This window comes from Clupea harengus, chromosome 25 (assembly GCF_900700415.2).
Source record: "Clupea harengus chromosome 25, Ch_v2.0.2, whole genome shotgun sequence".
Taxonomy (NCBI): Eukaryota; Metazoa; Chordata; class Actinopteri; order Clupeiformes; family Clupeidae; genus Clupea; species Clupea harengus.
The window spans coordinates 3,517,962-3,531,750 of record NC_045176.1 but is presented as its reverse complement, the minus strand read 5'-3'; the positions used below and the strand labels follow the sequence as shown (position 1 = coordinate 3,531,750).

General features: G+C 46.2%; 2 protein-coding genes across 2 annotated transcripts in view; one reads left to right on the top strand and one right to left on the bottom strand.

Moving 5' to 3' along the window:
• The first annotated feature begins 222 nt into the window (after positions 1 to 222).
• On the top strand, positions 223 to 1,929 carry LOC116219515 (zinc finger protein ZPR1-like). The gene has a single exon (XM_031562837.1). It carries the CDS (start codon positions 378 to 380, stop codon positions 1,692 to 1,694), a length of 1,317 nt encoding a protein of 438 aa, XP_031418697.1. The 5' UTR covers positions 223 to 377; the 3' UTR covers positions 1,695 to 1,929.
• Positions 1,930 to 5,241: 3,312 nt separating this feature from the next.
• Positions 5,242 to 13,789, bottom strand: part of LOC116219514 (transcription factor E2-alpha-like) — a 26,377-nt gene continuing 17,829 nt past the window's right edge. The window contains exons 9-20 of the mRNA XM_031562834.1: positions 13,676 to 13,785; positions 12,526 to 12,646; positions 12,227 to 12,285; positions 11,691 to 11,775; positions 11,218 to 11,282; positions 10,921 to 11,070; positions 10,282 to 10,390; positions 9,887 to 10,022; positions 8,997 to 9,050; positions 8,423 to 8,661; positions 5,684 to 5,761; positions 5,242 to 5,389 (exon numbers count right to left, since the gene is read on the bottom strand). Of these exons, the coding sequence (XP_031418694.1) occupies positions 5,691 to 5,761; positions 8,423 to 8,661; positions 8,997 to 9,050; positions 9,887 to 10,022; positions 10,282 to 10,390; positions 10,921 to 11,070; positions 11,218 to 11,282; positions 11,691 to 11,775; positions 12,227 to 12,285; positions 12,526 to 12,646; positions 13,676 to 13,785 (1,199 nt within the window). The 3' untranslated portion in view covers positions 5,242 to 5,389; positions 5,684 to 5,690. The remainder of the gene's footprint in view (positions 5,390 to 5,683; positions 5,762 to 8,422; positions 8,662 to 8,996; positions 9,051 to 9,886; positions 10,023 to 10,281; positions 10,391 to 10,920; positions 11,071 to 11,217; positions 11,283 to 11,690; positions 11,776 to 12,226; positions 12,286 to 12,525; positions 12,647 to 13,675; positions 13,786 to 13,789) is intronic.

Sequence of the window (13,789 nt, the reverse complement as noted above, 5' to 3'; positions counted from 1 at the left end):
ATGAGATTTGTGTTGCTGATTACAGAGCCCAAATAAACCATGTTTTAAAAAAAAATAGGTAAAGTTTATTTTCATAATAGCCATACAATTTTAAATTTAAGAAATCCAAATAGTGTTGTATTTTGATCTTCACTCAAATTGTAAAACAGGAAGCCTACGTTTTAGTGCGCCGTATCATAGCACTTTTCAAGTACTTCCTGCAGCAAGTTGTCGCTTAATTTTGACATCTTCCGGCGTTAATATATGACGTTTACAAGCTGTGACGACGTCCATGTGAGGAACACGCAGGAAACTTCTAGCACATTTGTGTACAAAAAATAGCAAAGGAAACTCTGTAAGAAGTCAGTCTTGTAAAATAACAGTCCAGTATTACCAAAATGTCTGTTATCGGCGAGGGAGAAGCGCGTGGGGGTCCTGTTTTTAAGGATATAAGTGCCGAGGAAGATGACATGCACATAATCGAGAGCCTGTGCATGAACTGTCACGAAGATGGATCAACACGACTTCTTCTGACCAGAATCCCTTTCTTCAAAGAAGTTATCATCAGTTCGTTTACTTGTCCTCACTGTAACTGGTCAAACACCGAGATTCAGTCGGCCGGTCGCATCCAGGAACAGGGCATTCAATACACATTGAAGATGAAATCAAAAATGGATATTAACCGTGAAGTGGTGAGGGCAGAAAGTGCGACCACACGAATACCCGAGTTGGATTTTGAAATTCCTGCTTTCACCCAAAAGGGCAGTCTTTCAACAATTGAGGGGCTCATTGACAGGGCAGTGACTGGACTTGAGCAAGACCAAGCTGCGCGAAGGGTGACTGACCAAGACGTTGCTGCCAAAATCGACGAGTTTATTGCAAAGTTAAAAAAGCTCAAAGACGTCGAAAGCGAGTTCACTCTGGTTATTGACGATCCCTCTGGAAACAGCTTTGTAGAGAACCCCTGTGCACCGCAAAAGGACCCAGATCTTACTGTTACCCACTACAAGAGAACCGAACAACAGAACGCAGTGCTGGGAATACAAGAAAGTGACACCCTGGAGCAGGAAAAACCTGGGAACGACTTGGAGAGCCTGAGAAACGAGGTCCTGATTTTTAACACCAACTGCCCCGAGTGCAACGCCCCAGCTAATACCAACATGAAACTTGTCCAGATCCCGCATTTCAAAGAGGTTGTCATCATGGCCACTAACTGCGAGAGTTGCGGAAATCGGACGAACGAAGTCAAATCAGGCGGCGCCACCGAGGAGCAAGGGACCAGAATAACGCTTCACCTGACCAACGCCACAGACATGACAAGGGATCTTCTGAAGTCTGAGACTTGCAGCATTCTAGTCCCTGAGGTGGACTTTGAGCTGGGAATGGGAGCACTGGCTGGGAAGTTCACCACTGTGGAGGGTCTACTCACAGACATCAAGGACCTCGTCCTGAAGAACCCATTCACCTGTGGGGATAGTACTGTGTCTGATCGTAGCGAGAAGATAACATCCTTCGCCGATAAGATTGACCAAATCATGGCAGGAGAGTTAAGTGCCCATCTGGTTCTCGACGACCCGGCCGGGAACAGTTACATTCAGAACGTGTTTGCCCCAGACGCCGACCCTGAGATGAAGACGGATAAGTACACGCGAAGCTTTGAGCAGAATGAAGACTTGGGCCTTAACGATATGAAAACAGAAGGCTATGAGGCGTAAGATAACGTTGCATGGTCAAGGGAATTGAGAGCAAAAGGCTCTCATAGGCCTAAGCTGTAGGCATTTTTTTCTTTGTATTCATTAGTTGTGTAATCTTTTATTACCCAAATGTAATGGGACTTCTCAGCTGTCATTTTGTTTCTGTAAGAATGCAAAAGCCTCAATGTTCATTTTAAGGCACTTAAAAATAAATAATAAATGAGACATCAAAATAAAGTCTACTTTAAACACTTTATTACATTGTCTTCTCTTTATTCAGGTATACAAGTTCCAAAAGACAGACATTGAAAAATGTATATTTCTGTTATTAAAAATGGCACTTTTATTGCTACGTTATATACATGAATGTTCTCAATAACTACATTTTTTTTTTAAAAAGTCGATCTGGAGGCACTTTGAGGACACAGATATAGTATTCTGTCCCCAATGCATAAGAGAGACAGCAGATTTAACTTGCAGTGTGTCTTAAGGGTACTGAGATGGCTTGACATCATGTCTGCCCAGGTAAGATACAAGTTATGTCTGGGCACAGTGGGATGGCCTGACACGAAATCTGTGAGGTGTGAAAATATTTGTTAGCTTTAGGAACAGAGCAGCATGATGATGCGCTGAGGTGCTAACAAACATTAGCCGAAGTAAAACACTGTTTAGTCAGATTCTGGAGATGGGATGTAGGTCTAGTACGTCAGGCATCAATTTTGAACCCTTTGTTGGTGTGATGTCATCCAGTATTCTAAACCGCCACTAGGGGGCTGTCATGACGTGGCTGAAGAAAAAGGTTGTCTGGGAAGGTAAAACACCAATACAGCCTCTAATGAGATTGTAGTCTAATAGCCTTACACCTGGTACTCATGAAAGCACCTAAAGGATAACGCTGACACATAGGTTAATCTGGCAGGACTGTGCAGATGGTGACTGATTTATATCTAAAATCTGTAATTTATGAGTCTGGGAAACGGCGGTAACACTAGGACCCAAAGCACCCTGCAAGTAACACAATCACTGGACTGTTCTGACAGGAAAACGGTTGTTTTCATTTTGTGCTTTTAACATTTCTTTAAACCAATTGGAGTTCTGGTGCAATGCCATTCATTGTTCAATGGGAGAAGTGATTAGAAATCTGTGTCTCTCTTGATGGCTCCGTTTCACTGAAGCTATGAAATGTTCTGCATCATCATCATCATCAACAACAGTGTAACATTTCATTTAATCTATCCCCATCCCACCCCCCCCCCAACCCACCCCCCAAAAAAAGCAAGAAAAAGCCCAACTTAACTGAACTGAGAGAATATTGAGGCACTGGTAAATTTTCACTCTTCAATTCCCCTACAAAACTGAAGTCAGAAGAGCAAGGAAAAGGCCACCCTTCACCCCAACCCTGGAGCAGATCCACCTCTGATACTTGAGGCGGATCTGGTGAATCAACTCTAGATCTGGTGAATCAACTCTAGATCTGGTGAATCAACTCTAGATCTGGTGAATCAACTCTAGATCTGGGCCACATCCATTTCCAGTCAGTAAGCTCCTTTCAGGGGGTCTGATTCCCAACCATCACCACCACCCCCCTTCAAAGAGAGACATTCCACCAGCTGTGGCCAGAGTACTGCCTCTAGTTTGCAGGATGAACTCAGAATACTCCTTGTCCTCTACAGATTCACCTCTATCTCCATCACAGACACAGCTCAGACGGGTGCTTGGGTGGCCTTCCAATAATAGGGGCATTTATTTAGGTTATTACGGCAATGTGCCAACAATTCACTTTTTCTTTTGCTTTTGGCGCAGGGGACATGGAGGTTGATATCTCGTCATTCCACAGTGCTACGTCTACTCTGTGGAAAAGGTCTGGCTTTTTTTTCTTTCTCCCAAACTCCAGATTTGTCATGAGGTTCTTTCCCTTCAGGGTGATCATGGGCGACAGCAAGAGCAAAGAGAAACACATTTTTTTTTGTTCTGGCATCCTTATGAGCCGTTACAACATGGTACATTTTAAACAAATGTAGTTCATACAAAACACAATCAAAAAGTTAACTCACAAACATGGAAAAAAAAGAAATTCTGTATAAAAAAAGGGAAAAAATTACAAAGTACAAAGTGTAAATCACTTTAAACATATTGGGTCCACTCAATAAAAACCCTTTTGCAAATTGTTCGAAAGAAATGAAAAAGAAATGAAACACAAAGAAAAGATATTCTACTTTTCTCTAAGCTGGCTTGCACAGACTGCAGGGGGGGGAATTATCCTTCCTGGTCTTGTCCCCACACAAATATCATCCTTGCATCGCCCTCCGTGTACAATGCCATCTAAGCACACATGCTCACAAGGAGTAAAACTACTTTCATTAAGTCTTATTGTCGTAACTTAAGAATGAATGTCTTGCCCTAGACAATAAGGGGAGGGTGTGCATCACCATAGTGACAGCGACAGGAAAAAAAGCGTTGCCGTGGGCGATAGCCATCTCTGCCACACATGCACATCAGCCGCATCAGCACCCTACCACCCGTGTTTTACGGCCACGTGTTCTTCTTGACCTAAACCATGGATTCTCTCTTATTTGGCCAAAAGTATAAAGCCAGTCCATGTCACATGTTTCGTCTGGTTAGATGACGGGTAGTCAAGCTGGTCTGGGGAAGCACTGCTCTTGGTGTGTTAGGTTCTAGATACTTCTGTGGGGGCGGGGGGGGGGGGGGGGGCGGGGTCTCAAAGGACCCAATCCAAAAGCAGTCCAAAGACCTAATCACTTCTGTTTAACACACATCATAATGACTACCTCCAGAGGGTAGAGAAGAGAGGGGGAAGGTGTGTGTGTGTGTGTCTGCGTGATGTGTGTGTGTGTGTGTGGTTGCCTGTCTGCGTGATGTGTGTGTCTATCTTTCTGTCTCTGTGGATGTATAGATGCCATAACACACTTTCCTACACAGTTGAACTCCTGCCACCCCATCACACACACATGCACATGCGCGCACTCACACACGCGCACACACACACACACACACACACACACACACACACTCAGTCCCCACTCCTGTGTGGTTGCTTTGATAGTGGTGCTCTGCTCCTCCCCTTCTCTAGAGGACACGTCTATCCTGTCTTCCTTCCGTCATCTATTTGTTCCATTTCAAAGAGTGAAGAAAGATCAAAATGTCCTTTTCTCTGTTAGTTTCTTGTTTGTCTTTTTGCTCCCGTTAAGTAAGCAACATTTTTGTTTTAGATTTCATAAAAAAATATCAGATAAAAACTGATCCATATAGTCCATATAGTCTCTCTCAGATAGAGTCATTGTCTGCAGTGGACAACGGACACCAATATCCCACTTGGCCATGATATGTGTGTGTGTGTGTGTGTGTGTGGGTGGGTGTGTATGTGTGTTTATACTGTGTGTGCCAGTATGAGCACTTGCAGGTGCTCTCAATGGTCAGTGTATATCTAGTCAGGGGTATGGTCAACATGTCAGTTTTGAACAAAAGTGTGTGTGTGTGAGTGTGTGTGTGTGTGTGTACACACACACAAGAGAGATTGTGTGTGTTTGTGTGTGTTTGTGTTTGTGTGTGTGTGTGTGTGTGTGTGTGTGTGTGTGTGTGTGTGTGTGTGTGTGTGTGTGTACACTAACACACACTGGGGCAGTGTATATGCATGTCTGCTGGCTGAGATGATTGCTGTCATTAAGGCCACAGCTGTTCTCTCTCCGGAAGACAACCTGAAGACACAAAGAGGAGAGAGGAGATGAGAGAAGTGCAGACAGGGCCATAACAGACACCAGGAGACAACATCTCAGGCAACTAGCATGGCTAGCTTTCATGTTAGCGTGCTAGTTAAAAAAAAAGAACAAAAAAAAAAGAAAAGACAATTCAACTACAGATCCAAACCAATAAAAGGTTTGAGACATAAAACACACACACCTGATAATCTCTCTCTCTCTCTCACACACACACACACACACACACACACACACACACCTGAGAATCACATAAACAGACAGACACACACACACCTGAGAATCACATGTGGTTGCCAGGGTTCTCCTCCTCTCGACGCTTCAGGCAGGCTGCCTTGGGGTTCAAGTTCCTCTCTGCACACACAGAGAGAGAGAAAGAGAGAGAGAGAGAAAGAGAGAGAGACTGTCAGACCACTTCATACGGATCAATGGAAAAGACATACAAACTGGTGGCAGGGGGGCAGAGAGACAGAGAGGGATGGACGGAGAGAATCCACAAGAAAGAAGAGATAAACAGACATCCAGCGAAGGAGAGAAAAGAGCAAGTGTGTGTGTTGCTAGGCAGCAGGGTTTTGACGGAAGAGTATGGGCTGCACTGAGCCTGGGCCAAACAGCGCAGAAAGAAAAGCAGCAAAAAGGACTGCAGACCAAAGCGACCCACAAACAAACAAATAAATGAATAAATAAATAAATAAATAAATAAATAAATAAATAAATAAAAACCCTCCGTGACCTCAACCGGCCTCAAAGCTGACAGCCAGCCCCCACCCCTCCCCTCCATTTGGCTGCTTCCTCATTGGCCTTGGTGCTTTTCCTCCACCACCCTCTTGGGAAGCAGAGGACACACAGCTTGGCGGAGGGCTTACACTCGCTCACACACACACACACACACGCAAACGTTGCCCAAGATGACCTGCACTGCCCGCTGCAGGACGATCAGTTTGGTCTGGGCCTGGTCACTGGTCCTAGCTCCTTGAAGGCCTGATCGGGGTAGCGCATGCGCACACGCTCGTGGGCGCTGTTAGCCAAGCGGTGATCATCATCTGAATCAATACATGGACTGAGTAGAGTAATGTGCCACCGTAAGGTTTCTATGGAGAAGAATAACTGAGTGTTGGGTCGTTCTTCGTCACTTCTTCCCCAGAGCCAGTGTGACGTGAATCTTCTCCAGGCTGGAGAGCTACAGAAGAGTCTTTGGTTTACCAGGGGTCTGAACTACAGTGTCATGACAACACGGTGGACTAACCAACGACCTGATCCGATACTAACTGGGAGCGGAGCAAGGGTACCCTGAGTGAGGCCAATTCCGGCATCTCTCTACATGCGGGCGGCCCATCCTAGCGCATCTTTCTACATGCGGGCGGCCAATCCCAGCGCATCTTTCTACATGCGGGCGGCCAATCCCGTCAACTCTCAACATGTGGAGCCCCAGACTGGCACATCTGACAGCGGTGTCAATAGAAATCCACATCTTCCTTGAGGAACGTCTCCATCACACACACACACCTGACACAGGTAACGCCTGAGAGAGACACCTGACACAGGTGATTGGGGGTCAGGGGGCGAGTGGAGGAAGAAAAAATGAAAGAGAGAAAGGAAGGAAAAAGAAGCCTGCTGCCTTAGACGCCAGTGAGAAGCAGAGTGATGGGAGAGAAATGGGGGGGGGAAGAGAGGGATACAGAGAGAGAGAGCGAGCGAGCGAGCGAGAGTGACTGAAACCACATTTGAAACACATCCCTCCACCCATGATGTGTTTGTCTGTAACATAGGTCACTGCATTTGACACCTGCTACACAAACACACACCAGGAAGGAGATCATACACATGAAGAACAGCAGCAACTGAATGGCAGAGCGAGAGAGGGAGGGGGAGAGCGAGAGAGGGAGGGTGAGAGATGCTAGAGCAGAAAGGTGGCTGTAATAAAGGAATGAACATTTCAGATAAACAGGTTGAGCACAGATTAGCCGATGCAGTACAAGCATGTGTGTGTGTGTACGTGTGCATATATGTGCACAAGTGTGTGTGTGTGTACAAGCGTGTGTATGTACGCGTCCGTGTGCGTGTATGTTCCAGCGTGTGTATGTGCGTGTGTGTTCCAGCGTGTGTGTGTGTGTGTGTGTGTGTGTGTGTGTGTGTTCCAGCATGTGTGTGTGTGTGTGTGTGTTTGAGTAAGGTTAATTGTGGCCGCTACTACACCCCTGTTCACTGGCTTACTGGTCAACACTTAACTGTGAGGAAAAACAAGCAAGACTGGGCAGGCTTGGGTTGGACGATCGATAGATCGATATAGATAGATAGATAGATAGATAGATAGATAGATAGATAGATAGATAGATAGGAGGGATAGATAGAGAGATAGATAGAGAGATATACAGAGAAGATTGGCTGACTGAGGATAACTGGGAGCACATCTTAGGAGGATTACGGTTAATGATGAATTTGAGGGAGCATATTTTAACAGGACTGTGGTAAATGTTGAAGTTAGGGGAGGCCATTTTGAGAAGGTTAGTTCATAGGTGACTACAAACGTGTGTCATGTCCATAAGACAAAAGTCTATAAGACACAGAACTATCAGAGACAACAACATTTAAGAAGCTTCATGGCTTCTTTCAGACTGAAGAGTTTGACTTGGATGAACTGATGAATGGATGAACCGAGAGCTAGACATGGACAAGGAGAAGAAGAAGAGGATGAGGAAGAGGAGGACAAATAGAAGCACACATATATTCCTGCAAGCAGCTGGGAGACAAGCATGGCAGTTTAATCCTGCACTCACACAAAACACATTTAACATCCTAACAATAGTGCTACCCTGACAAGCCCCAGACCAAACTGATCGTCCTGCAGCAGGTAGTGCAGGTCATCCTGGGCCTGGAGAAGCAGGTGCGAGGTGCGCAGTCCTCCATGCAGGCCACGTGTGTGTGTGTGTGCTACCCAAGATAAACTTGCAACACACTACTAAGAACTCCTATGCTTCACATCGGGTCTCTTTCCTACAGTGTCTGGGCACTGACCTCGGACCTGCTGCTCCAGGTTGACGATAACCTGGACGGCCTGCTGCAGAACCAGGAGCTTGGTTTGGGGCTTGTCGTTGCCGGGGCGCATCTGCATCTGACACATGCGGCCCAGCTCCTTGAAGGCCTCGTTGATGTCGCGCACGCGCAGACGCTCCCGCTGGTTGTTGGCCTGTCGGCGCTCCTTCTCGCGCTCCACCTTCACCTCCGGAGGGAGGTCCTCGTCATCCTCCTCGTTACTTTTTACAGAAGGAGGAAGTCACACACACACACACACACACACACACGCACACAGAAACATACCACAGAGGCTCAAATAAGAGAAGCAACACACATACACACACGTGTGAATGTCGTCTCTAAGGGTGAGATGTGCTACACTCTGTAGGTCTAAAACACTGCACACTACATACACTCTATATTTGAGCTAAAATATATATGAGGCAGCGTGTTGTCTGGTAAATATGGCGCAGCGTGTACCTGGGTGTGTGTGTACACACCACTGTGTGTGTGTGTGTGTGTGTGTGTGTGTGTGTGTGTGTGTGTGTGTGTGTGTGTGTGTGTGTAAACTTACTCGGCTCCTGAGTCTGACTGGGTGGAGTTACTGAGTAGAGGGAAGGCTTGAGTTCTGAAACAAGTGTGAAAAACGGGGAAATATGACAACAAGCGTGTTACAAACACGCACACACACAAGCCCCGCTTTTTAACCACGCGCACACAAACAAAAACCCTGCTTTTTAACTAGACACACACACACACAAACACAATCCCCACTTTTTAACTACACACACGCGCACACACACAAACCCTGCTATTAATCTACACACACACCCTGGTTCTAATCTACAATCTCACACACATGCCACACTTTTAAGCTGCATGTACAAATTCATCTGTGCTCTTCATAAGTGCAACACATTATGGGCCTGAGGCTTCACTGTGTGTGTGCTGACTACTTGAGATTTGATGAGCTATGGTTTGGATGTGATGGTGAGTTATTGGAGTGAGCGAGAGAGAGAGAGAGAGAGAGAGCGAGAGAGAGAGAGACAGAGGGACAGACAGAGACAGAGAGAGAGAGAGAGAGACAGAGGGACAGACAGAGACAGAGAGAGAGAGAGAGAGAGAGACAGACAGAGACAGAGAGAGAGAGAGAGAGAGAGAGAGAGAGAGACAGAGGGACAGACAGAGAGAGGGACAGACAGAGAGAGAGAGACAGAGAGACTAAATGAGTAGTTTGTTTTTCTGAGGGATTTTTTTTTTATCCTTTCCTTCATCTGCACACTTCACAGCCTTTTTTTAGTGAGTGAGTGATTTGGGTCCTAGAAATGTTGTGAGTGTGTAACTGCATGTGTGTGTGTGTGTGTGTGAGAGAGAGTGCGTTTGTGTGTGAGAGCACGGTGTCCATTTACTCTGTGTGTGTGTGTGTGTGTGTGTGTGTGTGTGTGTGTACATATATGTGTGTACCTGGATCTGCGGGCCAGTTTGCCATCTCTCCTCTCGTCATCAGACTTGTCATTGAGGGAGGAGTTCTCATCATCCTCCTTGTCCTCGTTCTTGATGTCCAGACTGCTGGACGAGTGGCTGGAGCGCATCATACCGCCTGAAACACAAAACACCATCAGGATGTGTGTCTAGAACTAGTGCTAAAATCAGTTTACATTGTGTTTGGATGTGGAAACATTATGATGGGGAATATCTATCTATCTATCTGAGTGAATATGCAGACATGGAGTGTGCATACTTGGTATTAATATATGTGTTTTTATGTATGAGTGCAGGTGTGAATGTCTGAACATGTGTGTGTGCGTATGTGTGTGCGTATGTGTGTGCGTGAATGTTTGCGTGTGCGAGAAACTCACCATTAAAGCCCTCGGGCTGGGAGCCAGGGGGGCCCCCAGAGTTGTGGTGGCCATGCAGGAGGGGGCCACTCTGGGTCAGACCTGGTCCGTCGTCATGGTGACTGGGCATCTGGGTAACGGGGAAGGGGCATGTTACTATGAAGAGCAATCACTTAGGAGAATTAAAGGCACCACCACTAAATCGTATGTTGTGTTAAGGGTCAAAAATAACCAGCCACGCCCTAAATTAAAATGTGATGACTTCTCCTACAGTGACCCAAGATATTCACAGAGCTTGGCGCACACACACACACACACACACACACACACACACACACAGAGAGAGAGAGATTGGGATGAATAGATTCATGCAAAATAGATTTAGGATTTCAAATTCAATTAAGCTGCTTCATTGTAGGGGTTTAGTGAACAAGGGGAGCATGCAGCACGTTCATCAACTTCACAGATTATTCCGCTCCTTCCGATTGGACAAGGACAACATGCAACTCACAAATCACTCCATGCATACAGACACACACACACACACACACACACACACACACACACACACACACACACACACACACACACACACACACACACACACACACACACACACACACACACACACACACACACACACACACACACGATCCTCACCATGCGTCCAGCCAGGTTGAACGCCTGAGTGAGGAGGCTGGATGTGGAGGAGCCACCGGCGTTCAGGAGGCTGGCCAGGTCGCCTGGCGTCCCCACAGCATGACCCCGCAACACATTCAGTGCCTCCTCCAGACTATCGCCCACTTTATTCTGAAGGACGGAGAGAGAGGGAAGGAGAGAAAGAGAGAGAGGGAGAGAGAAACGGAGTAGGGGGGTTAAAACGTGTTTATTAACTCAATATTCAAAGCGTTACATTACTGCACATAATGCATGAAGACATCCAACATAGGCTCTTACCTGCAGGTTGCCCTCAAAGCTGGGAGATGGAGCCGCCTGGGCCGAGGACCTCGACCACTGAGAGGCTGCAGAGAGAGAGAGAGAGAGAGAGAGAGAGAGAGAGAGATCCATATACAAGAATTACACATTGGAAGGAGCAAATTGATGCAGTATCCTTGTATTTTTTTCCCACTCATTAAAGTGTGGAAGGTCATGATCACTTTTGGACAGTAGATGGCGCTGCAGAACTACAGCAGTCAAACCCAGCATCTGACTGAGATCACAGAGAGACTTAAAAGCTCGTGTGGTGATGGTGTGAGTTAACACTGTGACCTCAATCGCGCGCGCGCACACACACACACACACACACACACACACACACACACACACACACACACACACACACACACACACACACACACACACACACACACACACACACACACACACACACACACACACACACACACACACACACACACACACACACACACCTGAGATGGCTTGAGGAGAGCCCACTGGGGTGGATGGGGTTGAGGGGAAACTGGCGCCACCTCCGTTGGTCTCTGATGGATAAATCTGGACACAGAGAAGAGAGGAGAGCAGGAGAGAAGAGGACAAAGAAGAAAAGAGAGAGACACGATATTTACTCATCCGCTTAAAACACATATATGCACTTGTTTACACACTAACACACACACATCATTTCGTGGAACTGCAGGAGTGATTGGTCAGATAACAACTACACTAGATTAGCCCAAATCTTTTAGTCCGGCAATTAATGAGATCTCACACACACACACACACACACACTCATACACAAACACACTCATACACACACACACTTGGCACTTCAACACAAGTCACACACGCTGTGGATGTGTGTCAATCTAAGAGTATATACAGGGCTAGTGCAGACAGAGCTGACCTATAATGCTATTTAGAGACCTGCTGGAATAGATGTCTGAACGCATTAGCCACACACAAACACACACACACACACACACAATCACACCGAACTCAGACTCACCGATGCCAGCGCCTTCCCAATCTCATCACCTGAGCTCCCTGGAGCAGTACCTCTGTTAGCTAAGAGAAAGAAAGAAAGAAAGAAAGAAAGAAAGAAAAAAAAACAGAAAGAGAGGGACAGAGAGAGAGAGATGAAGAGAGAACAAGAGAGGAAGAAAAATACAAAAGAAACAAAGGTATTAAATGATAGATTTCTTTTCTCTTCTGTTCTAAGAGATAAAGCTCTATACTTAAATACAACCTCTAAATACAACTACAAACATGAGGGTAGATTATGTAGTGTAGTGAAAACTACATTACCCATAATGCCATCTGCTCCGTTGGTCACCCCATAGGGTGAAGGGCCAGGGTGGTAGCCATTCATGTCTCCGCCCTGCAGTGGGTAGTTCTGAGGGGAGATGGGCAGAGGCTGCCTCTTCTGCTGAGAGAGCAAATGTACAAGAAATAAATAAATCTACATCTCAGTGCCATGTGTACACACACACACACACACACACACACACACACACACACACACACACACACACACACACACACACACACACACACACACACACACACACACACACACACACACACACACACACACACACACACACACACACACACCAACATCATGCCTGCACACAGACATACAGAGAGGAACACCCATATATATATATATATATACACAGAGAACAATACAAATCATCACCAAATCAGCATACACACACATACTCTTAGCATGTACTCAAACACAAAAAAATACAAATATACATTCCCAGTACACACACACACAGACATCTATTAGATGCTCACACAGACATGAAGACACACAAATGTTGTGCATGCAGAGAGCAATAGGATTAGGGTTAGCAGTGGAGTGGGGAGGGATTAGAACTGTTGTGTGGAGAGAGAGAGATAGAGAGGGAAAGAAAGAGAGGTCAGTGGCTGGCTTTAGACTGAGAGGTCAAGGGTTGAGGTTTTAGAGTAGGTCACAGACAGCCATAATTACTGCAGTTACAGTCTAAAGCCACACACACACACACACTCACACAAATGAACACACACACACACACACACACACACAAATAAATAAACATATATGCACATAGACACACACACACACTATAAGGACAGGACAGACATGCAAAAAAAAAAAAAAAGAAACTGAGGTAACCAAACACACACAGACACAGACACACACACACAGACACAGACACAGACACACACACAGACACACACACACGGAGCTGAGCACACTTTGGCACACTAACATGAACAAACATGGTGGAGGGCTGTTTTTCAACACTCACACACTCACTCACTCACTCGCTCTTGATCACACACACACACACACACACACACACACACACACACACACACACACACACACACACACACACACACACACACACACACACACACACACACACACACACACACACACACACACACACACGGTGCTTACCAGTCTGTCCTGTGGGTTGGCGGCATTGAAGGGGGCTTGCTGAGCGATGTGGGGGGAGTTCTGAAGGATGCCAGGGTACCCGGGCTGACCCCATGAGTCCACCATACCCTCTGC